Raw genomic sequence first — 26,554 nt, forward strand, 5'->3', positions numbered from 1 at the left:
CTTTTGAACATCAATATCAAGTTGGATTGGGTGTGCTGTCATTGTTTGTGAAGTTATGAAGTTTGCCATGCATGTTACTGAAGTATGTTGTAAGGTTGGGAATACACACAACCAGCCTTTCAGGTACAACAATGGGGCAGCCAGATACTGATGATGGCCCATGAAGGGGAATACACACTCACAAGGACTACCCCAGGAACTGTATACAGTGAAGACCTCTCAGAGGGAGCACAAAAAAAATGGATACTACTTGACTCACCATAGCAAAAGATCTTTCCAGAAAGCTGGAAGAACTTATAAAGGAGGGGAAGTGACATCATCATTTGTCTTCACTCCCCCCACAACTCAACACCTAGAAACATGTTTGGAGAACAAAGACTGAACTGGGTCCCAGGCTGAAGGGGATTTCCAGCCTGTGTGTGGAAGATCTAAGACCTACTTGTATTGTCGATCAGGGTGAGACACTGCTTGATTCAAATCCTGACTAGTTTACAGAACTCAGATTGCAATTTTTCTTTTTATTTCTTAGGTAACCAACTTTGATCTGTGCACTTACTACTTATAATCACTTAAAATTTATCTTTCTGTAGTTAATAAACCTGTTTTACCCTTTCCCTAAACAATGTGTTTTTGTTGAAGTACTTGGGGAATCTGCTCAGGAACAAAAACTGGTGCATGTCCTCTCCACCCTGAGGGAGGGGCAGACTGGGTAATAAACTTACACTGGCCAGGTTTCTGACCAGGGCAAGACAGTACAGCTCTGGGGTCCTAGGCTGGAGAGCTGTGGGGAATTGGCTGGAGTCTCGCTATTGTTGGTTCATGAGCGGCTGGCAAAAGCATTCATGTAACCCAGCTGGTTTGTCCCTGCCTGTGGATATCTGTGTTAAGTGCAGTATCTGGAGCAGTTTGCAGCTAATCACAGCATCACAGTGTGAGAGGGAGCCCAGGCTGGTAAGACAGAGGGCTCAGTGGTACACCAGTTCCAGGTTGCATGCCGTCACAGTGGGTGTATGGTTTCATAAGATTTGCTTACCTGACTTGTTTAAAGAACACTATTTCTTCAAGGAACACCCACCTCAATAATTTCAGCCTTCTGAAGCAAGAGCCCTGATGTTAGTAGCGTCACTGACAAGCAAATGAAGGAGAAGCCCAGATTCTCCCTCTATTTGGTTAACTCTGTAGCCACGTAGGCAGTGATAGTGATCCTTTTAATAGAGGGACACAGCAGTGACTACCAAACCACAGCACGTTCTATCTTGGTGTCACACACACACTTCCTTCCATTTGCCTCTAATGCCAGCAGCAATTTTCAGGTTAACACAACCGCTTTTTCAGAGTTAAATATAATTGCACAATGACAGAACATTCATGTTAGCTCACCAAGTTCATCCCCTGCAAGCACAGACTGTGGTCCCCAATAGAGGACGTAGCAGACATGAGAAACAGACCAAAAAGATTATTAACTAAAAGGCTAGGTGTAATCATTTCTTCCTAATCATACTTCTATTTCAATGGGACCTAGATTGAACAATGGATGCATCACATTTGTATTTACTTTGTCCTTGGGGGCGTCAGGTCATTCATGCCATGACACAGAGTTTTTAATATTCGGGTCATTGGGGAGAATTACGATTGGCAGGTTATTTTGTTCTTCATCAGACGCACAGCTAATTGCATCTGCTACATTCGTTATCAGACCTTGTGTATTGGCACAGAGTAGAAACTCAGAGTTACGAACACCAGACCTATGAATGGACCGGTCAACCACACACCTCATTTGAAACCGGAAGTACACAATCAGGCAGCAGCAGAGACCAAACATGTTTTTAAAAAGTCAAGTACCACACACTACTGTGTTAAACGTAAGCTACTACAAATATAAAGGGAAAGTTTAAAAAAAAATTTGACAAGGTAAGGAAACTTTCTGTGCTTGTTTCATTTAAATTAAGATAGTTAAAAACAGCAATTTTCTTCTGCGTAGTAAGGTTTCAAAACTGTATTAAGCCAATGTTCAGTTGTAAACTTTTGAAAGACCAACCATAACATTTTGTTCAGAGTTACGAACAATCTCCATTGGCAAGGTGTTTGTAACTCTGAGGTCCTACTGTATGTACCTTGGGAGACTGCACTTGTGTAACAAGTTTACAAATGTCTGGTTGCAGCTGTTTGTATCTAATGTTAACCTAGAGAGGCATGTCTACCCTTCTTATCTTACCCCAGCCTGGGTGGCTCTTTTTGGGTTTATCACACGACATGTCCCACATTCTACAGGACTGTCTGGATTTAATTAGGGCCACACAGCCCCCTAGAAGCAACTGCACCATCCCGCGAGTTATTTCAGAGTCCTAATGTGTCATCGTCTTGCAATCAGAACAGTGTTATGACACAAGCAAGACCTGAGGAAGAGCTCTGTGTAGCTTGAAAGTTTGTCTCGCTCACCAAGGGAACAGAGTAGCAGCCATGTTAGTCTGTATTCGCAAAAAGAAAAGGAGTACTTGTGGCACCTTAGAGACTAACCAATTTATTTGAGCATAAGCTTTCATGAGCTACAGCTCACTTCATCAGAGCTCACGAAAACTTATGCTCAAATAAATTGGTTAGTCTCTAAGGTGCCACAAGTCCTCCTTTTCTTTTTGCGAATACAGACTAACACGGCTGTTACTCTGAAACCTACCATTAATTGTGTTGAGTGTTTTATTCTTTGTTTATATGTAACTTTACCTTTTTTTTTTTTTAATAAAATCTTTCTTAGAATCATAGAACATCAGGGTTGGAAGAGACCTCAGGAGGTCTTCTAGTCCAACCCCCTGCTCAAAAGCAGGACCAATCCCCAATTTTTGCCCCCGCTCCCTAAATGGCCCCCTCAAGGATTCAGCTCACAACCGTGGGTTTAGCAGGCCAATGCTCAAACCACTGAACTATCCCTCCCCATCAAACTCCTTGTTAGAATACAGCCTCTTGGACACAGTTTTTATATCATGGCCCTTTGAGTAAATTTTCTTTTTAACCAGAATAGTTTAATTGGTGCAATCCTTATTGTGGCTGCAGTTACACAAGGTGCATTTTACCAGTATGGCTTATTCCTCTTGCCATACACATTAGGCACTTTTATACTGGTATAGCTGCATGCACACCGAGGGGGAGTTATATCACTTTAACTATACTGCATCATTACAACTTGTGTGTGTAGACACAGCTTACTACTTATTGCAATTACTTCAAAATGTCATAAAATTTTTAAAAATCCTTTTTATATGACTAAAAATAACACGAGCTAATCAACCTGGATGAATTTTAAAATGTAATTTATCAGTCCTTAACTAAGATGTTTTTCTGTATTGCTCTCTGCGTAGACACTGATAACAGACTTTTCAGTGTATTTTTAGTTTATTGTCAATGTTCCATTCCTGGTTCGTCTGTATTGCCTGTGTCATTGTAAGTGTAACGAATTCTGAAGTTAGCTATCTCAGAACACGTAGGGCCCACTCCTTCACTTACTGAAATTTGTTTGCAACATTGGACTGTAATGACATCAAATGTAGGATATTTGTCATGTGTGTTAGTGCATACAGCACAAGGTGAATTAAATGGTGGGTCTCCGCCCTCACCCACATGCTTACATATCTATAGGAAAACATACAAAGACGGGGGGGCTGTTGTTTTTACAATTACCTCCAGAACATGTGTTTTGTTTAAAATGTTAAAGGAAATTTCATCCCATTAAGGATGGTTTAAAAAATTATTAGTAACTTCTAAAGTCTTGTTCTCAGATGCTCCATTAATAAAGGGCCCAATCGTTAGGCCCTCGACCTCCACGGAGTTCAATGGAAGTTGAGGAGGCTCACCATTGCCCAGGGTCAGTTTCAATGGCAATGGTCTGTAGGTACCTGATGGGGCACCCTCAACTAACTTAAAAATAAATAAATCGTATTTGTACCAGTTGCAAGTACAACCCCTGCCCTCAAGGCCTTGTGTCAGTCTGGGGTTTTGCAGTCACCTATATCGTCAAAGAGGATAATCTATGTTCTTCCACTCAGCAAGAGGGGAGAGACCCATACAAATAGCAGAAGAAACTGACTAATGTCTTAATCCTGCAATAAGAGCCTCAAGAGCAGACCCCAGCACCTGCATGTGGCTCCACCTGAAGCCAATGATGCTCCATGCAGACCAAGAGGCACCTGTGTGAACTTGTTTGTGGGATCGGGAGTCTAACTGACTAGATGAGGGAAATTGACTATCCATAGAATGCTGTCAAACTAACAAAATAAACACACTGGAAAAAATAGAGAAAAAATATGTCTCTAATCTTTTCAAGTTATCATCTTAGGCATTACTTGTAATAATGGGAGATAAAACATTTGCACACTGAGGCATGACTTTTAAGTTGAGGGTTTACTCTTAACCATTAAGCAGGTCTAAGTGCATAGGCTGAAAAGAAGAAAAAATGGAAGCTGACAGTAGGGGTGTAGCGTGCACCCATTTCAAAGTTCTCTAGATGTATCTTGAGCTATACACTACCCTTGATCCATGCCCAGAAAATTCTGATAATGATACAGTGGAAGCTGTGCATGCAGGTGGCTCTGTCATTAATTATCCTTAATCAGGGTTCCCACTTAGACCCAAATGTTTACCTATTTGCAGTTCTTCTGTCTATTTCCTGTCTTTTAAAACAATAATACACATTGCAATTTATATATGAATGATTCAAATTCAGGTGTTTTCTGAAGACAGAAAAAGACTGAGACATTTTCTTAACTTGATAAGCTAATTAGGTGCAACTTATCTTAACACAGCCACTATCTGAGGAACAAGTAAAGCCAGCCTCCTCCAATGGTGATGCAGAAAAGTAATCATAGGGATGAAAATGTGAGGGAAAACAAGCACTTAAGGTGGACAGCAGTTACCTTCCATGTGACCTGGAAATAGGCTGCTTACATTTTATCTTACTTAGGGCTCGATCCTTCTCCCATTGAACAACAAACAGCAAAACTCCTACGGACTTCAAAGGCAACAGGCTGTCCCTGCTCTGTTGGCACCATGACTACAATTTGTCAGTCAGACATCCATCGGTGGTTCACAAAAAGCCAAGGATGTCAAACAGGAGTTCAGAACAGTGTTTTGTAAAAGATCTTCAAGAATAAAAAAAAAAAAAAAGCAGCAGTTAAAAAACCTGTATCCATTAAGGGAGACAAGATTTGACTTGTCTACAGAGTACGTTAGTCCACATTAGAGGGGTGTAAATTCTAATGCACATACGAGCATGTCATACATTAACTGGCCCATGTGGACCCTGCTGGCATATGCTAAAAAAATCCCCTACTGTGTGTTAATGTCTCATATGAAGGAGAGAGGCAATTCTTGATTTAGTCCTGACTGGAGTGCAGTATCTGGTCCAAGAGGTAACTATAACAGTACCGCTTGAAAATAGTGACCACAATATAACAACATTTAACATTCCTGTGGTGGGAAGAAAACCTCAGCAGCCCAACACTGTGGCATTTAATTTCAGAAAGGGGAACTATGCAAAAATGAGGAGGTTAGTGAAACAGAAATTAAAAGGTACAGTGACTAGAGTGAAATCCCTGCAAGCTGCATGGACACTTTTCAAAGACCCCATAATAGAGGTCCAACTTAAATGTGTACCCAAATTAAAAAACACAGTAAAAGAACTAAAAAAGAGCCACCGTGGCTTAACAACCGTGTCAAAGAAGCAGTGAGAGATAAAAAGACATCTTTTAAAAAGTGGAAGTCAAATACTAGTGAGGTAAATAGAAAGGAGCATAAACACTGCCAAATTAAGTGTAAAAATGTAATAAGAAAAGCCAAAAAGGAGTTGAAGAACAGCTAGCCAAAACTCAAAAGGTGGTAATAAAATGTTTTTTAAGTACATCAGAAGCAGGAAGCCTGCTAAACAACCAGTGAGGCCACTGGACGATTGAGATACAAAAGGAGCACTTAAAGATGATAAAGTCATTATGGAGAAACTAAATGAATTCTTTGCTTCAGTCTTCATGGCTAAGGATGTTAGGGAGATTCCCAAACCTGAGCTGTCCTTTGTGGGTGACAAATCTGAGGAATTGTCACAGATTGAAGTGTCATTAGAGGAGGTTTTGGAATTAATTGGTAAACTTAACAGTAACAAGTCACCGGGACCAGATGGCATTCACCCAAGAGTTCTGAAAGAACTCAAATGTGAAATTGTGGAACTATTAACTATGGTTTGTAACCTGTCCTTTAAATCAGCTTCTGTACCCACTGACTGGAAGATAGCTAATGTAACGCCAATATTTAAAAAGGGCTCTAGAGGTGATCCTGGCAATTACAGACTGGTAAGTCTAACGTCAGTACCGAGCAAATTAGTTGAAACAATAGTAAAGAATAAAATTGTAAGACGTATAGAAGAACATAAATTGTCGGGAAAAAGTCAACATGGTTTCTGTAAAGGGAGATCATGTCTTACTAATCTATTAGAGTTCTTTGAGGAGGGTCAACAAACGTGGACAAGGGGGATCCAGTGGACATAGTGTACTTAGATTTCCAGAAAGCCTTTGACAAGTTCCCTCACCAAAGGCTCTTACATAAATTAAGTTGTCATGGGATAAGAGGGAAGATCATTCCGTTGGATTGAGAACTGGTTAAAAGACAGGGAACAAAGGGTAGGAATAAATGGTAAATTTTCAGAATGGAGAGGAGTAACTAGTGGTGTTCCCCAAGGGTCAGTCCTAGGACCAGTCCTGTTCAACTTATTCATAAAAGATCTGGAGAAAGGGGTAAACAGTGAGGTAGCAACACTTGCAGACGATACTAAACTGCTCAGGATAGTTAAGACCAAAGCAGACTGTGAAGAACTTCAAAAAGATCTCACAAAACTAAGTGATTGGGCAACAAAATGGCAAATGAAATTTAATGAGGTTAAATGTAAAGTAATGCACATTGGAAAAAATAACCCCAACTATACATACAATATGATGGGGGGCTAATTTAGCTACAACTAATCAGGAGAAAGATCTTGGAGTCATTGTGGATAGTTCTCTGAAGGTGTCCACACAGTGTGCAGAGGCAGTCAAAAAAAGCAAACAGGATGTTAGGAATCATTTAAAAACGGGATAGATAAGATGGAGAATATCTTATTGCCCTTATATAAATCCATGGTACGCCCACATCTTGAATATTGCGTACAGATGTAGTTTCCTCATCTAAAAAAAGATATACTGGCATTGGAAAAGGTTCAGAGAAGGGCAACTGAAATGATTAGGGGTTTGGAAAGGGTCCCATATGAGGAGAGATTAAAGAGGCTAGGACTTTTGAGCTTGGAAAAGAGGAGACTGAAGGGGGATATGATAGAGGTATATAAAATCATGAGTAGTGTAGAGAAAGTCAATAAGGAAAAGTTATTTACTTGTTCCCATAATATAAAAACTAGGGGCCACCAAATGAAATTAACGGGCAGCAGGTTTAAAACAAATAAAAGCAAGTTTTTCTTCACATAGCGCACAGTCAACCTGTGGAACTCCTTGCCTGAGGAGGTTGTGAAGGCTAGGACTATAACAAGGTTTAAAAGAGAACTAGATAAATTCATGGAGGTTAAGTCCATTAATGGCTATTAGCTAGGATGGGTAAGGAATGGTGTCCCTAGCCTCTGTTTGTCAGAGGGTGGAGATGGATGGCAGGAGAGAGATCACTTGATCATTACCTGTTAGGTTCACTCCCCCTGGGGCACCTGGCATTGGCCACTGTCGACAGACAGGATACTGGGTTGGATGGACCTTTGGTCTGACTCAGTATGGCCATTCTTATGTTCTTATGAAATGGACACACCCTATAGACAAGTCTTAGGTTTTAAAACACATACAAACATTTGATACATGGAAGACATGGGCCCAGACCACAACACTGGGATGCAGATTTGAACTTGCCAGAGTTTGGAGCATTCGGACACAGGGTTTTGGTTCAGGTCAGGTCCAGCTCTGGTGTAGAAGTGTAGAGTGGCCATCGACTGGGAAAGGAGAACAGATTTTCTCTCGCTGTCCTGTTTTAACACAGTAACTCCACAGAGACCCTACATTCTGCCCCCTTACTCAGCTGGGCCCTAGGAGTAACAATTAGGGTACTATGAAGATAATATCTCTGACTATTGGGATGATATCCTGAGCCTGTTGAAGTTGATGGGAGTTTGGCCATTGACTTCAATAGGGCCAGGATTTTACTTAGTGTTTAGTTAAGTCAGGCAGCCATAGTATTAATTCACCGATATGAGAGAGACCCTTCTTCCATATTTATTTAGTCAACTAATATGAATCTATATCTGGACCAGATATCAGAAGGATGAGTGTGTAACAAGATATAAGAGAGATCCATCATACTCATAACTTTCATTTAAATAACATGTATATTTTCTGAATTATTTGACAGCAAAATTATGCAGGACAGACAGATTTTTTTATTGCACGTTAGCTGTTGGGGCATAATGTAATTGAAAATTTTAAATATTTTTGGTCTATTTCAAGAGACATTTCTGAAGTTTGGGAAACACTTTCAGTGCATTCTGCGTCGTCACTTCTATAACTTCTTCCACTGGGATTCCTTTCATTTTGGCAATATACTCTGCAGCAATGAAAATATTCTTTGGTTCATTTCTCACCTGCAATGTACAAAAACAGAGAATAAATTAAAGAATCTGCAATGACAGTGTCAGATTCAATTTATCTTCAGAACCAGTTGTTACAAACAGTTTCAAATATACCATTGATAGGGCTTTAAATGTAATTTCTCTGTTATATTTGTTCATCCTCCACCAGTCCCCTCTCAATCTATTCCTGCAATTGGCAAGAGCCTTCTCCTGTGTAGTCCCTGCCTTTCGGAACTGGCTCCTTGTATCACTCTACCTTATCAACCTGCTATCTCTTTTCCAATTTCATTTGACAATGTCTTTCCTTCCTTGACTCTGCCTATTTAATTTTTGCTCTCTGTTACTGTTCTCAGTAAGCTACATTTTTAGAAATGCAGATCTGGAAAAACCAACAATTTACCTGTTTTTCAGGACCTAGTGCAGGAGAGTCGGTTTCTAAGCACATACATTCTAAGGGCAACTGTTTCACAAGCTTCTGCTTCTTAAAGGAAACAAGAAATCTATTAAATGGCTCATTCACTCAACTAGGAAAAAAAGCAGAGAGAGAGAGAGAGGGAGGGAGGTATGTTTCATGTTAATGGCATGGCAGTAATACACGTGGGGATCTTGTAAATATATTTTTGCTAATTGCACAATTAGGAAGTAATAAAAATGGTCAAGAATATATGAACTACTTTATAATGAAGTCTCCATAAAATACATGATGCCACCCTTACTGAAGCACTCAGCCCATTATTATCTATTAAATCAAGTAATATTATTGCACATTTAAAAAAAAAAACTACATTAGGGTTACAAAGTAAAGCACTCAAAAGCTCAGATATACCAGAATCAAAGTTGCCTTTGCAACCCTAATTCATCCTCTTGTGCAGATGTCTTACGATACAATATTTAATTACATGCTTGCAAACTATTTTTTTCTCCTCCAGTCTTGTCCCACCTCCCATCCCCAGGGTTCTTGTCCCAATCTATTCCCGCATCCTAGTCTGGCTCTTGTCCCTTCTGCATTCAAATCAGGCAGCTGCTTCCTCCTCCAACTGCCTGGGCCCAGTGGGGGGTTACTAGAGCACAGGAGAGACAGGCTCCCTTCTCTCATTTCAGGTGACCAAACCCAGCACAACCTCCAGCGATCCAGGGAAAGTCCTGCTTGGCCTGGGGCTGGAGTGTGCCTAGTGTGGATAGGATCTCTGAAGAATAAAATCTAAAGTCTCTGCTGAGCATGTGCAAACTGCAGTTCTTCATGGACACATAACTTGGCCAAATTAGGGTGGATTTTCACAGGAACAGCATAAGGCTCATTCCTGGCACACAAGTCTCCCCTTGCCAAATTCTGAGTCCCTACTCCACAGCAAGGGAGCACTAGAGCTTTCCAAAGAAAAGGTCACCAGAAGTTAACATGGGTGAAACTACATATTATAGGGCAGTAGTCGGCAAACTTTGAGAAGTGGCGTGCCAAGTCTTCATTAATTTCAGGTTTCGCATGCCAGTAATAAATTTTACATTTACAGGGCCCCCCCCGACGGAATCCTGTGCCGGCAGCAGGCTGAGCAGTGCCGGTGGCTGGGACCCCAGCTGGCAGGGGCCGGCGGACAGAACCCCAGACAGGCAGCGCGGGTGGCAGATGGAACCCAAGACCAGCAGCGCACTGAGCCTCTCAGCCCACTGCCAGTCTGAGGTTCTGGCCGCCAGCCCTGCTTAGCCCACTGCTGGCCCGGGGTTCTGTCCATCCAGGCCGGCAGCGGGTTGAGCAGGGACCCTGGCTGGCAGCAGAGTGCCACTAAAATCAGCTCGGGTGTCGCCCTTGGCACGCGTGCCACAGGTTGTCGACTCCTGTTATAGCGGTTTTATTAAACAAAACAAAAAATCAGCATAACAGAAAGTAATAGTTTCTTTGTGATAAACTGAGGGTTACAGGCTGCAATCCCCAAATACTGAGATAGGACTAGCCCCTTTGAACTTTACCTGTTCACTTCTTATAATGGAAGGAGGAATGGAGAAGAAATATCCAGCCTTCACTCCTTCCATCGCCACAGATGGCCTCCCGTCAAATGCATGGAGCAACACCTTTTCAGCGCCTACAGAGAGCCAAACCAATGAGGAAGTAACTATATTCATGGTAGGACTAGGATGTCACCTCCTAGTACTAGAACCCATAGTCTCACTGTACTCTAGGATTACAGTGCTTTGAAGAGGAGCAGAGTCAGAACTGCTGCTGGGATGCCAGCACAGCTGGTGCTTACGGTGTCAGACAGTTTATAGAATAGGTCAGGTGGAGGGGTGGGATGTGGAGAAGAAGAGCCAGTTACAAGAGGAGCCATGTGGGGAGATATGATTGGGATTGCAAGCAGAGACAGCCGAGGGAGGGAGGGAGATAGCACCATGGGAACAATTCTAATCTCTTTCTCTTGAAAGCATTGTAGTTTGAGGAAAGCACAGTTGGACCAAGGAGTTTCTGTCAGGAGCGGACATCATCATTCTAACATAATAGAGGCAAACAGAAATTACATTCACTTTCCCTCCTTTCTTATTTTTACAGGTTTCCCCCCATTAAGTAAGGCAAATAGAGCAATAATGAAGAGATGAAAAAGAAGACCTATTAAATCACCGTAGTCCATTCCCCTACCAGTGCAGGATACCATCCCCCAGGAGTGTGAATATTTGATATTAAACTGATACAACACTTGATCTTAGTTCAAAACACAAGAGATACCAGAGCCTTAATTTTTTTATCAATCTGTTTTAATAATGCCATGATTCCACTTCATGAGCTCCAAGACTTAAGCTGTAGAAGTATCATATCAGTTAATTGCCTGTAACACTATTTGAGATGTATTTAAAATTTCCACCTTTTAAAAATAAAGTAAAATTTTAATGCCAACCTGGAGAGTTTGATGTTCTGAGCAGATGCTGAGCATGGATATGGATCTGTCAGAAGGTGTATTTGAACTGACAAACTGCTAGTCGCTAAGGCAATCTGAACTGTTCTTCAAACAAACAGTAAATCCCATAAATCAAAATTACAGTACTTTGAGAAGGACCTCCATAACTGTACCCATCCAACTTTGTGTACGCAAACTGACATGCATGATAAGGAGATATGGTAAAACCAAAGAAAGGCTGCTGAAAAAAACCTGAATTTTTAATAGCATGAAGTGACCCAAAAAAGTACCTTGTTCTTTTAGGAGGTTAATGGTTGGTCTTCCAGCTGAACGAGAATGGACGTTTCTAGTGAAGAAAAGAAAAGCTAGTATGAGGAAATTAAGCAGAGTATTTTTTTAAAATAAGATTAACTGATTTGACAGCAATTTTTATAGCACCATTCACCAAGAAAGATTCCCTAAGAACTTTACAAACTTATATAAAGAAATTACTTCAGCCACATGAAAATACAGTAGCAACAGTCTAGGACAAGAAGAGAAGAAGACTACTATATACAATTGAAACTACAGGGGGTATCCCAAGTAGGCAGAATGTAATTACCATGTTGTAATTTGGCCAAGACAATAAAGTCAATACCTTACTTTTCTAAGTGCTGTGGGCTCTTTAATAACTACAGATATGGAGGAATTTGATTTTAGATCTCCTCTGAAACACAATAACCTGTCAATATAAACAAGACCTACAAAGGCAAATCCAGTCTTTTCGCTAATTGAATCTGTTTGGTCAAGACTTGTCTTTGTTCTTGCTTCTGTTCATCCGTGCTGGCAAATCTGGGAGTGAAATCTAGTCCAACCTACAGCACAAGAGGAGACATAAGAAAATTTCACCAACCTGGTTCCTTTACATACTAGTCTGCAGTTCAGTAAAGAAACTGTTTTTCAGTCCTGCCAGTCAATTTTAAATGTATACATTTGGGAGAGATTGCCATTAAAATGAGCTCTATAGCAAACGGTCTGTTATCAACTTAGCTTCAACATTCAATTTATTTTCAACTCTGAAGGTGTTTGAGAGACCCAAGAACTTTATTCAACATTTTAACCTATATATGATTTTTGTGCAGCTATAACCATTGTTTAACAATGATTTCCAAACTAAAGCCCCATATCCAGAGTCCTCTGAATTCCAAGGGAAGTTTGGATTCAGATCTGAACCTGTAGCTCAAACCCATTTCTAGTGAAGTCAGCCAGCTGTATAGTATTGGAATTAAATATTTGAAGTTGATTTTTAAGTTTGTGAAAGGTTCACAGCTGTACCAGCCGAAGTCCTTGACTTATCTACAGAACAGGTGCATCATGACAAATTTACCTATACTGACATGTCAGTGTGACTCAACTCTGTACAGGGTCAGAGGGTAAACCAAAGGGCATCCAGGTATAAGAGGATCCTTCATACTTATTTAATTCTCTCTGCTAAGACTGCAGGCAAGATTGTCATTTGTTGTGGTGGTTTTGAGATATGACCATGTGTCTGAGCCCACTTCCTGCAGGCTCAGATATGACCAATCACCTGTCACACAAGCCACTGTACAGCTATTCTCCTTCATGTCCTGTAATAAACTGTCATGTACCATTATCTGTGCTCTCATGTTGCTCTGCTGCATTCCACCCTGAATTTCAGTGGCGATTCAAGTGAACACTATGAATTCCCTATCTATTACACTGTGTTTTGAGGGTCAGTAAATTGACATTTTTAGTTTTATTTCAATACATTCCTACATACATGATTTCTGAAGCACTGTGGAATCCACTGAGAGGAAGTAATAACAGCTTTACTTACATTAATTAAGCAAGCCTCAAACCACAACAGCATATAAAACCACACTACAGTTTAGGACAGGAAGTAAAGGAGAATCCCAGCCAAACAAAACTGCTGAGGCAAATTAGGAAAGCAGAATGCAAGTACCTCAGTGGGAATTTGGCCAGGACACCGAGGTGGACACCTGTAATCTGATGAAACGTGCAATGGGATCTTTAATGAACCAAGTTCGTCAGGACCTTGGTTTTATATCTCATCCTAAAAACAGCAGCTTCAGCAGCAGTGTCCCTGCACCATACCTCAGTTCAGTACTGAGTCACAGGTAAGATATCAGCAACTGAACCATGGACACTGCTTTCCATAGTCCCTAAATGGTCAGTGGAGATCTCCCATCCAAGAACTGACCCAGCTTGATCACACTTTGCTCTCAAAATCACCATACAAGTTGGCAGGGCTGCAAGTGAAAGGTAGTATGTATATTTAAGATATTTCATACCAAGTCCACACTATTAACTAAATATAAAATAAAAAGTAGCTAATAGCTTTTAAAATGTCCTCCTTTTCAGTCAACCTTTACTGTCAAGTTCCATTGGCGCTTTCCTATTGGGCTGAAATCAAAATCTTGAGTTATTCTTAGCAGGAAAAGGCAGCTGCAAGGAGCAGGATGGGTCAGGAAACTCTAAAAATGAGAAGTACAATTGAAAAATCTTGAGAGAAAAAGTGGGGGAACGGGAAAGACTGGGGGCAGGAGAGAAGGATGATAAAAAATGCTATTACTGTATTTTTCTTCTATTTTTTTCAGGCTATTCCCTTACTGCTGTGTGAATGGTAATTCCCTTCGCCAATTTATTTATTTGAAGGGCATTAATGGCAGATTCAGAGGTAGACAAAAAAATTTCACGTTCAGATGAAAAATTAGCACTGCAGAGTAAATAGAAGCTGGGGGAGCAGGGAGCTGCATCAGTGAAGTATATGAAGGAAAACATTTTCAGTGCTGGAATGACAGGTCAGGTTCTCCAGCTGCTCAGATTATTAGTATCACTTTTTGTTTCTATAGAACTGATGATGTGCTAAGTGCTTGTAACTCAGAGGACCTATGCTGGCAAAAAAAGAGGATTTAAACAAACCACAGAACTTCTACTTACCTCTCCAACTGCCAACAATCTATCTTTATAGAGTTCTATAAGTGGCAATGCAGCATCCAGGTCCTGCAAGAAGAAAAACAAAGAAATTAAAGAAACAACCCTCTATCCTTGCAAAGCAAGATCAGGATGAATTCAGTTCCACTGTGATATAGAACCATGTAATCTGTTGCCTGTGTACCTTGAAACATGCTCCTACAGTAGGCTGGGGGGGGAAGGAACAGGCTGTCAGGTTTTAAGATCCTGCAAGGCCATTGTGCCTTAAAGTTTATTTTTTAGATGAGTGGAACATGTAATTATCTCTTCAAGACAAGATCTATTAATATCCTGAACATGCCAGCTGTTAGTCTGAGTGCAAACAGTCACCAAATATGGTCAGGGCATGGACACAGATGTATACATCTCTCTTTAGTCTTCCACTCCCCATGGAAGTGGAGGGACAGCTAAATGTGCATGTTCATTATGTTGATTGTAAGCAGATCATCCACTCCACTGGAACCCTCTGCAAAACAGAGAGCCAAATGACTTCAGTAGCATTTTGCTTGAGTATTAACAGAATCAAAGACGAGCAAGGACCTTGGGATTTGATCCACAGTGTTTTCTGTATTATGGCAACTTGTACAGTTTAGGTTGGATTTATTTTAAATGTTAAATGAGTCAATTCTGAATGCCTGCTGCTTGGCCCAATCTGGACATGTGGCAATTAAGAGTTTATTTATACCTTTAAAGTAACACTGCATTGTTCCTCTGGGGGAATACCTTGAACTGGATGAACTCCCAGACATGGCAAGACGAACGCTGGGTACCTAGAAATGAGAAATACATTAACAGTGGGAAAGATCACAAAGCATGCTACATCATGACTATTGTAAAGAACTAGAGAAAAAAATATTAACTAATCAATTAAGGCTACAGTACATTCCTTGTCATTCCAATAACCAGCAATCCACTTGAGCAGCAGCACATCTTATGCCTCGTGCCAGAGAATGAAAGTCAGAGCACCTGGGTTCTATTCTTGCCTCTGACTGGACTTGCTCTCTGACATTGAGCAAGTCACAGCCAGGCTTTCAAAAGTCCTCTCTGATTTTTGGATGTCCAATTTGACACATGTAGTGCCTGATTTTCTAAGGTTTGGGTGCTGAGCACCTCTGAAAATCAGACCATGAGTGTTGGATCCGAAGAAATTGAAGAAACTGAAATCAGTAGTCTCTCTGAAAATTTTAGCCTCAACATCTCTGGGCGTCAATTTCCCTCCCTCTGTAAAATGTGGGAAAATAGCTCCTTCACAAGGATGTTGTGAAGTTTAATTAAAGTTTATAAAGAACTTTGAGATCCTCAGTTGAAAGGAACTACAGAAAAGCACATAGGAGCTTCAGTCACAGACCTGGACCCCATTGTGTTAGGCATTGTTCGAACACAGAACCAGAAGACAGTCCCTGCCCCAAGGAACTTACAGTCTAAATAAGGCTTTGCTGCATCCCATGAACAGCCCTTAATCCTGCTCTGTCCTTTGGGTACCGCTCATGTACAGTCGCAACCTGTGTTTTCTTTTTCTCCCTTTCCATAGGACGTGCTTTCCTTGATGTTTTGAATCCCACAGACCGACCTTATCTAACTGCTCTGCAGTCATTTAAAAATAACTATTGTTTTAATCACATGCAAAGACGACAAAGTCGTTGGAATAAACAATACCTTTCTGAAAGATGGATAATTTTTTCAAATTCTCCTGAGTGTTCAGCAACTGCCACAAGGGCCAAAACTTTAGCCTGAAACAATAGGAAATAAAATCTCTGTAGCATAGAGGAGCAAATGGAAATCCTAGATTAACTTCCTCGCTTGACAGAACTTCCAGGCTCTCTCATAGTCTGCATTTAATTGATAAAAATTAGGTGGGGATATTTCATGTAAAATGAACCCTTCTCAGGAAAGCTTAGTGCTGGGGTGGGATTTGGGAGAAAAGGTTTAAATTCCATGTGTTCCTAGCAACCAGCCCTGTGCCACCTACTAGTACAAGTACTGAAAACAAAAATCAGAATAGTTTTGAAAAATGTCCATGAATTCAGAATTTTTTAAAGACAACAGGGTATTTTTAAAGAATAGGGTAGGTTAGGTATTTAAGAGTCCAAAACAAATTAATGAGCCCTGTGCTTTTTGGCACATCTAATGTAGGTTAAACAGGGGGAACATGACATCTCAGGGTTTTGGTAATGAGCTATGGAACATTTCAACTCGAGACCACTATCTCAAATACAACTAGATGGAAGCAAAAGCATGCCCGTAAAATCAATGAAAAGACTCCAGTTAATGTCAATAAGAGCTAGGTCAGTAATAAGTGAAAGTTTATTCTATCTGATGGCTGTCATGGTGGTCTAGGTAATAGCCAAATGGTAAACCAACACATTTATTACTTATTGATAGCCTTGTGGCAATCTCAGCACCAAGGACTGAATAGCCATGGAAACTGAAGTACCCAATTGCTCCTAGAATTGGCAGCTCTAAAGTCAGGATGAGAAATGCCAGCATCATACCACAGGGAAGTTTGCATGAGTGCTGCTCCTATTGTAACTCTTCTGTGATAAAGGATTTCAGTTTACTACACTGGCACTAAAGCAACCTGTACCAACATTTATATGAATGATATTAGAAAACCATTATTATATGAAACACACTCAATTTTGACTAATAAGTAAGACAATGAAATAAGAAAAAATAGGTGAATTAGAAAGAAACCCTGCCCTCCTAATAAGGATTTTTCCATAGGATCCATGAAGAAACAGAAATGACAGTTGATTTTCCTGTCCATATAATGCTAGCAAAAGCATCTTAACCATAAATAGTTCCTTTAAGAACCACATGCTACATACAAAGTCATGGCTTCAGAAAAATATAATGCATTCAACAAGATTTGTCTTTCTCAAAATATAACCCCAACTATTTGCCTGCAAAAGACTAGACCTTGATCCTGCAAGCTACTCCATGTAGAGAAACCACTGCACCTGCCCAGAGTCGGTTAACTTCACTGGGGCCGGGTACAAACTGGGTGGTCCTTTAAGGCAAGCTGGGCTCAGCTTTGCCTCTAACCAGACAACTATCCTCAAGCTGAGTGTGATGGAGACTTAATTATGACTAACCCCAGCTGCAAGGAAGGAGTGGAATCAGAGAGAGGGGACTCCTTAAACAGATCTGGGAACTCAGTCTGGAGAGGAGGAAAAGGGGGTTCCGTTCTACGGAAATCAAGCTGGAAAGGATCTACAGGAAGTAGGTCAGGCTCCTGTGAGGGTGAGCGGAGGCCCTTGGATAGGGCCTGTAAAGAGCAGGGAGATTCCTGAGATGTGCTGGTGCTGCCAGAGTACCTAGCAAGGCAAGGCAGTGGCGGGGAAGCCTGCTGAGGAGATGAAACATAGGAGAAACTCTGTAGGGCCCAGAAATAGGGGCAAAAAGGCAGAGAACTTCAGTGTAGCCTAAGAGGTGCAAAGTATTATTAGTGTAAATATTTATTTGGACTTAGTTGGACCTCTTGTTACCCCAAAAGGGGACTGAATTTTTCAGTGTTCTGGAGGACCCAACCAGACAGGCCCTGGTGGGGCTAAGGAAGTGATCACTAGAGGGGCTAGAAATGAAGACCCCTGCCACCCATCATCCAGGCATGAGGGGGAAACCTTGAGGTGAAGACATGCAATTACAGGGTTCCATTCAGGCATGAGTTGGCCCACAAAGAATGGTAGAGAAGTCAGTGGGGCTCTATGGGAAGTCAGTTGGCCTGGCTGTGCAGAGCAGTTTGCAGGATCAGTCCCCAAGTCACTAAAGTTCCTGGACAAAGCACAGCCAGTGGAGGCTTTTACTTTATTACTAATAGACCCTAAGCCGGGCTGTTGTCTAGCTTGTCCTTCTTCTCAGATGAAATAAACACAGTTGTAACACTCCAGGCCCCCCCCCAGGGGGTCCCCATGGGGGAGGCAGATTAGCATTGTATATGCACTGTCTATTGCTAATGCTGTTGCAAGCATTGCAGGGCAATTTGGGAAGGGTTAAAGGTGTGAGTGGGGAGTGGAAAATTCTTTTGCAGGCTGCAAAAGGTTAAAGAGGAAAAAAAGAGAGGGCAAAAAACGGGTTAACTTAACACTGCAGCTAGCAAGCTTAGTCCAACAATAAGACTCTGGCCCCAGTCCAAGGTCACAGCGCTAGACAAAAAATTATTTTACCCAGCTACAGCCAGCCATAAAAAAAGAAAAAATACACCGAACCAGGGCTGCAGAAATGGAAAACACTGGCGAGACGATGAAGGGGGAGCAGAGCTTTGCGTCCCTGGAGCCATTGTGTTTTGGGAAAGTGGAGAAGACCACAAAAAGCTGGTTTGAACTGGCACAAAAAGCACCAGAAACAGAAGTCCCTGACCAAGATGCCCCCAAAGGACCCTAAGGTTTAAAACCCTCCCAAGAGCTAAAGCAAATTGGAGGTCACAGCGGACTCTGGACAACCTGTGCGCACAGGACAAAACTCCCATCCACTCCTCCCTCTCTTCTTCTTCTGTTACACCCAGGCCTGGCCAGCCTCGGGTAGTGCGGGTGTGAGTATTAAAGTGGGTTAGGGCTTGGGGCACTAATGCTTTCTTCCTTCCTCTGAGTGATGTGGGGAACGCCCCTCCCGCTCCCCAGCACTCTCCGCTGTTATTTTATCAATAAAGCTTTAAAACTCAGTTACGTGGTATGCTCCGCCATCTCCTCCCTAAAAATTCTGCGGCCTCAGCCTGATCACCTGACACCCCAAGCAGATTGGTAACTTAAATCTGTCACAGTTTTGGTGGAGAATATGGTCACTGTCACAGATGACTTGAGATCTGTAAATCAAGATCTCCCAAATTCTAATCTCAGCTCTGACATGGACTCCTATTGTGAAGCTGAATTCCTCACTTCACTTCTCTACCTCAGTTTCCTCCATCTATACAATGGAAGAAATAATGAATACTGTGAAGATTACTTCATGTTTGTATAGAGCAGTGGTTCTCAAACTTTTGTACTGGTGATCCCTTTCAAATAGCAAGTCTCTGGGTGTGACCTGTCAAGGTTCCTCCCCCACTCTGAACTCTAGGGTACAGATGTGGGGACCTGCATGAAAAACCTCCTAAGCTTATCTTTACCAGCTTAGGTCAAAACTTCCCCCAGGTACAAAATATTCCACCCGTTGTCCTTGGACTGGCCGCTACCACCACCAGACTAATACTGGTTACTGGGGAAGAGCTGTTTGGACGAGTCCTTCCCCCCAAAATACTTCCCAAAACCTTGCACCCCACTTCCTGGACAAGGTTTGGTAAAAAGCCTCACCAATTTGCCTACGTGACTACAGACCCAGACCCTTGGATCTTAAGAACAATGAACAATCCTCCCAACACTTGCACCCCCCCTTTCCTGGGAAATGTTGGATAAAAAGCCTCACCAATTTGCATAGGTGACCACAGACCCAAACCCTTGGATCTGAGAACAATGAAAAAGCATTCAGTTTTCTTACAAGAAGACTTTTAATAAAAATAGAAGTAAATAGAAACAAAGAAATCCCCCCTGTAAAATCAGGATGGTAGATATCTTACAGGGTAATTAGATTCAAAAACATAGAGAACCCCTCTAGGCAAAACCTTAAGTTACAAAAAAGATACACAGACAGAAATAGTTATTCTATTCAGCACAATTCTTTTCTCAGCCATTTAAAGAAATCATAATCTAACACATACCTAGCTAGATTACTTACTAAAAGTTCTAAGACTCCATTCCTGGTCTATCCCCTGCAGAAACCAGCATATAGACAGACCCTTTGTTTCTCTCCCTCCTCCCAGCTTTTGAAAGTATCTTGTCTCCTCATTGGTCATTTTGGTCAGGTGCCAGCAAGGTTACCTTTAGCTTCTTAACCCTTTACAGGTGAGAGGAGCTTTCCCCTGGCCAGGAGGGATTTCAAAGGGGTTTACCCTTCCCTTTATATTTATGACACCCCCCCTTATAAATTAAAAACACTTTTTTATATATTTAACATCATTATAAATGCTGGATGCAAAGCAGGGTTTGGGGTGGAGGCTGACAGCTCGTGACCCCCCCATGTAATAACCTTGTGACCCCCTGAGGGGTCCCGACTCCCCAGTTTGAGAACCCCTGGTATAGTCTGGAAGTGCTGAATATTCAGACTTCATTAGGCTTCCTATAAATTCCACCTTTAACCAAATGTTGTGTTGCTAGCCATCCTGTATTTTAAAATATAAAACTTTGTGCTAACAGGAAACGTGCAATGTTGGTATAAGGCCCAGATCCTGCAAACACACAAGCTCATGCATAACTCTAGAAATGTGGGTAGCATTATTGACCTCAATGAGGCCACTCATATGCCTAAACTTAAGCATGTGTGCAAGTGTTGACAGGAGCAAGACCCATGTTTAGTAAATAGCAAATACTTTGCAACTATGGAAAAATGCCAGTATAGTTACCCACCTTCTTTGCTTCTTCCAATATGTCCTCAATATCCTGAAAGAGATTATAATGTTCTATTGGAAACCTGAATCAGAGGGGGCAACAAAATTTTTAAAATGACAAGCGTCTACTCTTTTAAGGGCTCTGCAAATAGAGCGAGAGCTGAAGGGCTACAGTGGAAAAGTCATGGATGATGCCACAGGGCTGGAAAACACCCATCTGTGAGATGCAAACCTTCCACTTGGGGGAAAAGCAGCCCCAGCAATCCCTGAGCAGCCCCTCACACCCCAAAGCAAGGGCCCCTGATGCAAAGCACTGGGGGTGAGGAGCAAGGAGGAAGGGGTGAGCAAGGGGCAGGAGGGGGTGAAATCCAAATGGGGGGGTTAAGAGTGTAGATAGGCTGGGGGGGTAGAACCTGACAGGGTAGGGAGGGGTAATCAGGGGCAGAAGGGGGTCCCAGTGGGGCAGGACAGGGGGACTGGTTGGGCAAAGTCCCAATAGGGTACAAAGGGAAGTTGCCAAGAGGCAAGAGGGGGGTGCTGGTGGAGTGGGGAAGGGGGTGACCAAGGGGCAGGGTCCAGTGGGGCATGGAGGGGGGTGACCAAGGGGCAGGGTCCCGAGAGGGGTGACCTAGGGGCGGGAGGGGGGTGCTGGTGGAGTGGGGAGGTGGGTGACCAAGGGGCAGAGTCCAGTGGGGCATAGAGGGGGGTGCTGGTGGAGTGGGGAGGGGGGTGACCAAGGGGCAGGGTCCCGAGGAGGGGTGGCATAGGAGTGGGAGGGGGGTGCTGGTGGAGTGGGGCGGGGGTGACCAAGGGGCAGGGTCCCGAGGGGGGGTGACGTAGGAGTGGGAGGGGGGTGCTGGTGGAGTGGGGCGGGGGTGACCAAGGGGCAGGGTCCCCAGGGGGGGTGACGGAGGGGCGGGAGGGGGGTGCTGGTGGAGTGGGGCGGGGGTGACCAAGGGGCAGGGTCCCGAGGGGGGTGACGGAGGGGCGGGAGGGGGGTGCTGGTGGAGTGGGGCGGGGGTGACCAAGGGGCAGGGTCCCGAGGGGGGGTGACGGAGGGGCGGGAGGGGGGTGCTGGTGGAGTGGGGCGGGGGTGACCAATGGGCAGGGTCCCGAGGGGGGGTGACGGAGGGGCGGGAGGGGGGTGCTGGTGGAGTGGGGCGGGGGTGACCAAGGGGCAGAGTCCCGAGGGGGTGTGACGGAGGGGCGGGAAGGGGGTGCTGGTGGAGTGGGGCGGGGGTGACCAAGGGGCAGGGTCCCGAGGGGGGGTGACGGAGGAGCGGGAGGGGGGTGCTGGTGGAGTGGGGCGGGGGTGACCAAGGGGCAGAGTTCCGAGGGGGGGTGACGGAGGGGCGGGAAGGGGGTGCTGGTGGAGTGGGGCGGGGGTGACCAAGGGGCAGGGTCCCGAGGGGGTGTGACGTAGGGGCGGGAGGGGGGTGCTGGTGGAGTGGGGCGGGGGTGACCAAGGGGCAGGGTCCCGAGGGGGGGTGACGGAGGGGCGGGAGGGGGGTGCTGGTGGAGTGGGGCGGGGGTGACCAAGGGGCAGAGTCCCGAGGGGGGGTGACGGAGGGGCGGGAAGGGGGTGCTGGTGGAGTGGGGCGGGGGTGACCAAGGGGCAGAGTTCCGAGGGGGGGTGACGGAGGGGCGGGAAGGGGGTGCTGGTGGAGTGGGGCGGGGGTGACCAAGGGGCAGGGTCCCGAGGGGGGGTGACGGAGGGGCGGGAGGGGGGTGCTGGTGGAGTGGGGCGGGGGTGACCAAGGGGCAGGGTCCCGAGGGGGGGTGACGGAGGGGCGGGAGGGGGGTGCTGGTGGAGTGGGGCGGGGGTGACCAAGGGGCAGGGTCCCGAGGGGGGGTGACGGAGGGGCGGGAAGGGGGTGCTGGTGGAGTGGGGCGGGGGTGACCAAGGGGCAGGGTCCCGAGGGGGGGTGACGGAGGGGCGGGAGGGGGGTGCTGGTGGAGTGGGGCGGGGGTGACCAAGGGGCAGAGTTCCGAGGGGGGGTGACGGAGGGGCGGGAAGGGGGTGCTGGTGGAGTGGGGCGGGGGTGACCAAGGGGCAGGGTCCCGAGGGGGGGTGACGGAGGGGCGGGAGGGGGGTGCTGGTGGAGTGGGGCGGGGGTGACCAAGGGGCAGGGTCCCGAGGGGGGGTGACGGAGGGGCGGGAAGGGGGTGCTGGTGGAGTGGGGCGGGGGTGACCAAGGGGCAGGGTCCCGAGGGGGGGTGACGGAGGGGCGGGAGGGGGGTGCTGGTGGAGTGGGGCGGGGGTGACCAAGGGGCAGGGTCCCGAGGGGGGGTGACGGAGGGGCGGGAGGGGGGTGCTGGTGGAGTGGGGCGGGGGTGACCAAGGGGCAGGGTCCCGAGGGGGGGTGACGGAGGGGCGGGAAGGGGGTGCTGGTGGAGTGGGGCGGGGGTGACCAAGGGGCAGGGTCCCGAGGGGGGGTGACGGAGGGGCGGGAGGGGGGTGCTGGTGGAGTGGGGCGGGGGTGACCAAGGGGAAGGGTCCCGAGGGGGGGTGACGGAGGGGCGGGAAGGGGGTGCTGGTGGAGTGGGGCGGGGGTGACCAAGGGGCAGGGTCCCGAGGGGGGGTGACGGAGGGGCGGGAGGGGGGTGCTGGTGGAGTGGGGCGGGGGTGACCAAGGGGCAGAGTTCCGAGGGGGGGTGACGGAGGGGCGGGAAGGGGGTGCTGGTGGAGTGGGGCGGGGGTGACCAAGGGGCAGGGTCCCGAGGGGGGGTGACGGAGGGGCGGGAGGGGGGTGCTGGTGGAGTGGGGCGGGGGTGACCAAGGGGCAGGGTCCCGAGGGGGGGTGACGGAGGGGCGGGAAGGGGGTGCTGGTGGAGTGGGGCGGGGGTGACCAAGGGGCAGGGTCCCGAGGGGGGGTGACGGAGGGGCGGGAAGGGGGTGCTGGTGGAGTGGGGTGGGGGTGACCAAGGGGCAGAGTCCCGAGGGGGGGTGACGGAGGGGCGGGAGGGGGGTGCTGGTGGAGTGGGGCGGGGGTGACCAAGGGGCAGAGTCCCGAGGGGGGGTGACGGAGGGGCGGGAGGGGGGTGCTGGTGGAGTGGGGTGGGGGTGACCAAGGGGCAGGGTCCCGAGGGGGGGTGACGGAGGGGCGGGAGGGGGGTGACCAAGGGGCAGGGTCCCGAGGGGGGGTGACGGAGGGGCGGGAAGGGGGTGCTGGTGGAGTGGGGCGGGGGTGACCAAGGGGCAGAGTCCCGAGGGGGGGTGACGGAGGGGCGGGAGGGGGGTGACCAAGGGGCAGGGTCCTGAGGGGGGGTGACGGAGGGGCGGGAAGGGGGTGCTGGTGGAGTGGGGCGGGGGTGACCAAGGGGCAGGGTCCCGAGGGGGGGTGACGGAGGGGCGGGAGGGGGGTGCTGGTGGAGTGGGGCGGGGGTGACCAAGGGGCAGAGTTCCGAGGGGGGGTGACGGAGGGGCGGGAAGGGGGTGCTGGTGGAGTGGGGCGGGGGTGACCAAGGGGCAGGGTCCCGAGGGGGGGTGACGGAGGGGCGGGAGGGGGGTGCTGGTGGAGTGGGGTGGGGGTGACCAAGGGGCAGGGTCCCGAGGGGGGGTGACGGAGGGGCGGGAGGGGGGTGCTGGTGGAGTGGGGTGGGGGTGACCAAGGGGCAGGGTCCCGAGGGGGGGTGACGGAGGGGCGGGAAGGGGGTGCTGGTGGAGTGGGGCGGGGGTGACCAAGGGGCAGGGTCCCGAGGGGGGGTGACGGAGGGGCGGGAAGGGGGTGCTGGTGGAGTGGGGCGGGGGTGACCAAGGGGCAGGGTCCCGAGGGGGGTGACGGAGGGGCGGGAGGGGGGTGCTGGTGGAGTGGGGTGGGGGTGACCAAGGGGCAGGGTCCCGAGGGGGGGTGACGGAGGGGCGGGAGGGGGGTGCTGGTGGAGTGGGGCGGGGGTGACCAAGGGGCAGGGTCCCGAGGGGGGGTGACGGAGGGGCGGGAGGGGGGTGCTGGTGGAGTGGGGCGGGGGTGACCAAGGGGCAGGGTCCCGAGGGGGGGTGACGGAGGGGCGGGAAGGGGGTGCTGGTGGAGTGGGGCGGGGGTGACCAAGGGGCAGGGTCCCGAGGGGGGGTGACGTAGGGGCGGGAGGGGGGTGCTGGTGGAGTGGGGCGGGGGTGACCAAGGGGCAGGGTCCCGAGGGGGGGTGACGGAGGGGCGGGAGGGGGTGCTGGTGGAGTGGGGCGGGGGTGACCAAGGGGCAGGGTCCCGAGGGGGGGTGACGGAGGGGCGGGAAGGGGGTGCTGGTGGAGTGGGGCGGGGGTGACCAAGGGGCAGGGTCCCGAGGGGGGGTGACGGAGGGGCGGGAGGGGGGTGCTGGTGGAGTGGGGCGGGGGTGACCAAGGGGCAGGGTCCCGAGGGGGGGTGACGGAGGGGCGGGAGGGGGGTGCTGGTGGAGTGGGGCGGGGGTGACCAAGGGGCAGAGTTCCGAGGGGGGGTGACGGAGGGGCGGGAAGGGGGTGCTGGTGGAGTGGGGCGGGGGTGACCAAGGGGCAGGGTCCCGAGGGGGGGTGACGGAGGGGCGGGAAGGGGGTGCTGGTGGAGTGGGGCGGGGGTGACCAAGGGGCAGAGTCCCGAGGGGGGGTGACGGAGGGGCGGGAGGGGGGTGCTGGTGGAGTGGGGCGGGGGTGACCAAGGGGCAGGGTCCCGAGGGGGGGTGACGGAGGGGCGGGAGGGGGGTGCTGGTGGAGTGGGGCGGGGGTGACCAAGGGGCAGGGTCCCGAGGGGGGGTGACGGAGGGGCGGGAGGGGGGTGCTGGTGGAGTGGGGCGGGGGTGACCAAGGGGCAGGGTCCCGAGGGGGGGTGACGGAGGGGCGGGAGGGGGGTGCTGGTGGAGTGGGGCGGGGGTGACCAAGGGGCAGAGTCCCGAGGGGGGGTGACGGAGGGGCGGGAGGGGGGTGCTGGTGGAGTGGGGCGGGGGTGACCAAGGGGCAGGGTCCCGAGGGGGGGTGACGGAGGGGCGGGAGGGGGGTGCTGGTGGAGTGGGGCGGGGGTGACCAAGGGGCAGGGTCCCGAGGGGGGGTGACGGAGGGGCGGGAGGGGGGTGCTGGTGGAGTGGGGCGGGGGTGACCAAGGGGCAGGGTCCCGAGGGGGGGTGACGGAGGGGCGGGAGGGGGGTGCTGGTGGAGTGGGGTGGGGGTGACCAAGGGGCAGAGTTCCGAGGGGGGGTGACGGAGGGGCGGGAAGGGGGTGCTGGTGGAGTGGGGCGGGGGTGACCAAGGGGCAGGGTCCCGAGGGGGGGTGACGGAGGGGCGGGAAGGGGGTGCTGGTGGAGTGGGGCGGGGGTGACCAAGGGGCAGAGTCCCGAGGGGGGGTGACGGAGGGGCGGGAGGGGGGTGCTGGTGGAGTGGGGCGGGGGTGACCAAGGGGCAGAGTCCCGAGGGGGGGTGACGGAGGGGCGGGAGGGGGGTGCTGGTGGAGTGGGGCGGGGGTGACCAAGGGGCAGGGTCCCGATGGGCAGGGGGTGAGCAAAGGCCGCCCCCGGGCTGCTCCGCACCCGCTCAAAGTCCGGCGCCGCGAGGTGGCAGTGACAATCCACCGGTCCCGCAGCCCCCATCCCGAGCGCCCCAGGCCGGAACGGCTGAGGGGTGCCAGGTTTCCACCCGGACAGGTGACCTGAGGCGCCGGTGCACGAAGGGCG

The 26,554-nt window shown here is 48.4% G+C and overlaps 1 protein-coding gene across 3 annotated transcripts; it reads right to left on the reverse strand.

Annotated features, from left to right (window-relative positions):
• Positions 1-8,417: 8,417 nt before the first annotated feature.
• LOC125633615 (deoxyribonuclease TATDN3) lies at positions 8,418-26,553 on the reverse strand. 3 transcript variants are annotated; one of them, XM_075127094.1, is made up of 10 exons: positions 26,411-26,553; positions 20,937-20,969; positions 16,159-16,232; positions 15,188-15,272; positions 14,470-14,532; positions 12,253-12,362; positions 11,799-11,854; positions 10,592-10,704; positions 9,030-9,104; positions 8,418-8,641 (listed from the first exon to the last, which is right to left on the reverse strand). In XM_075127094.1, exons 1-10 carry the CDS (start codon positions 26,468-26,470, stop codon positions 8,498-8,500), a joined length of 813 nt encoding a protein of 270 aa, XP_074983195.1. In that variant the 5' UTR covers positions 26,471-26,553; the 3' UTR covers positions 8,418-8,497. The 3 variants fall into 3 exon arrangements, with proteins under 3 accessions (XP_074983195.1, XP_048699092.1, XP_048699091.1); XM_048843135.2 differs by having other exon boundaries at positions 9,030-9,107; XM_048843134.2 differs by having other exon boundaries at positions 9,030-9,110.
• Position 26,554: the final 1 nt, after the last annotated feature.

Source organism: Caretta caretta, chromosome 3 (genome assembly GCF_965140235.1).
Source record: "Caretta caretta isolate rCarCar2 chromosome 3, rCarCar1.hap1, whole genome shotgun sequence".
Classification (NCBI taxonomy): Eukaryota; Metazoa; Chordata; order Testudines; family Cheloniidae; genus Caretta; species Caretta caretta.

Excerpts from the sequence above, each read along its gene's own strand:
- LOC125633615 (XM_048843134.2), bottom strand. The coding sequence starts at position 26,470 with ATGGGGGCTGCGGGACCGGTGGATTGTCACTGCCACCTCGCGGCGCCG. Across the intron at positions 9,111-10,591 it reads CCATTATAAGAAGTGAACAG|AAGCAGAAGCTTGTGAAACA; the intron begins GTAAAGTTCAAA and ends GTTTCCTTTAAG. Across the intron at positions 8,642-9,029 it reads CACTAGGTCCTGAAAAACAG|GTGAGAAATGAACCAAAGAA; the intron begins GTAAATTGTTGG and ends TGTACATTGCAG.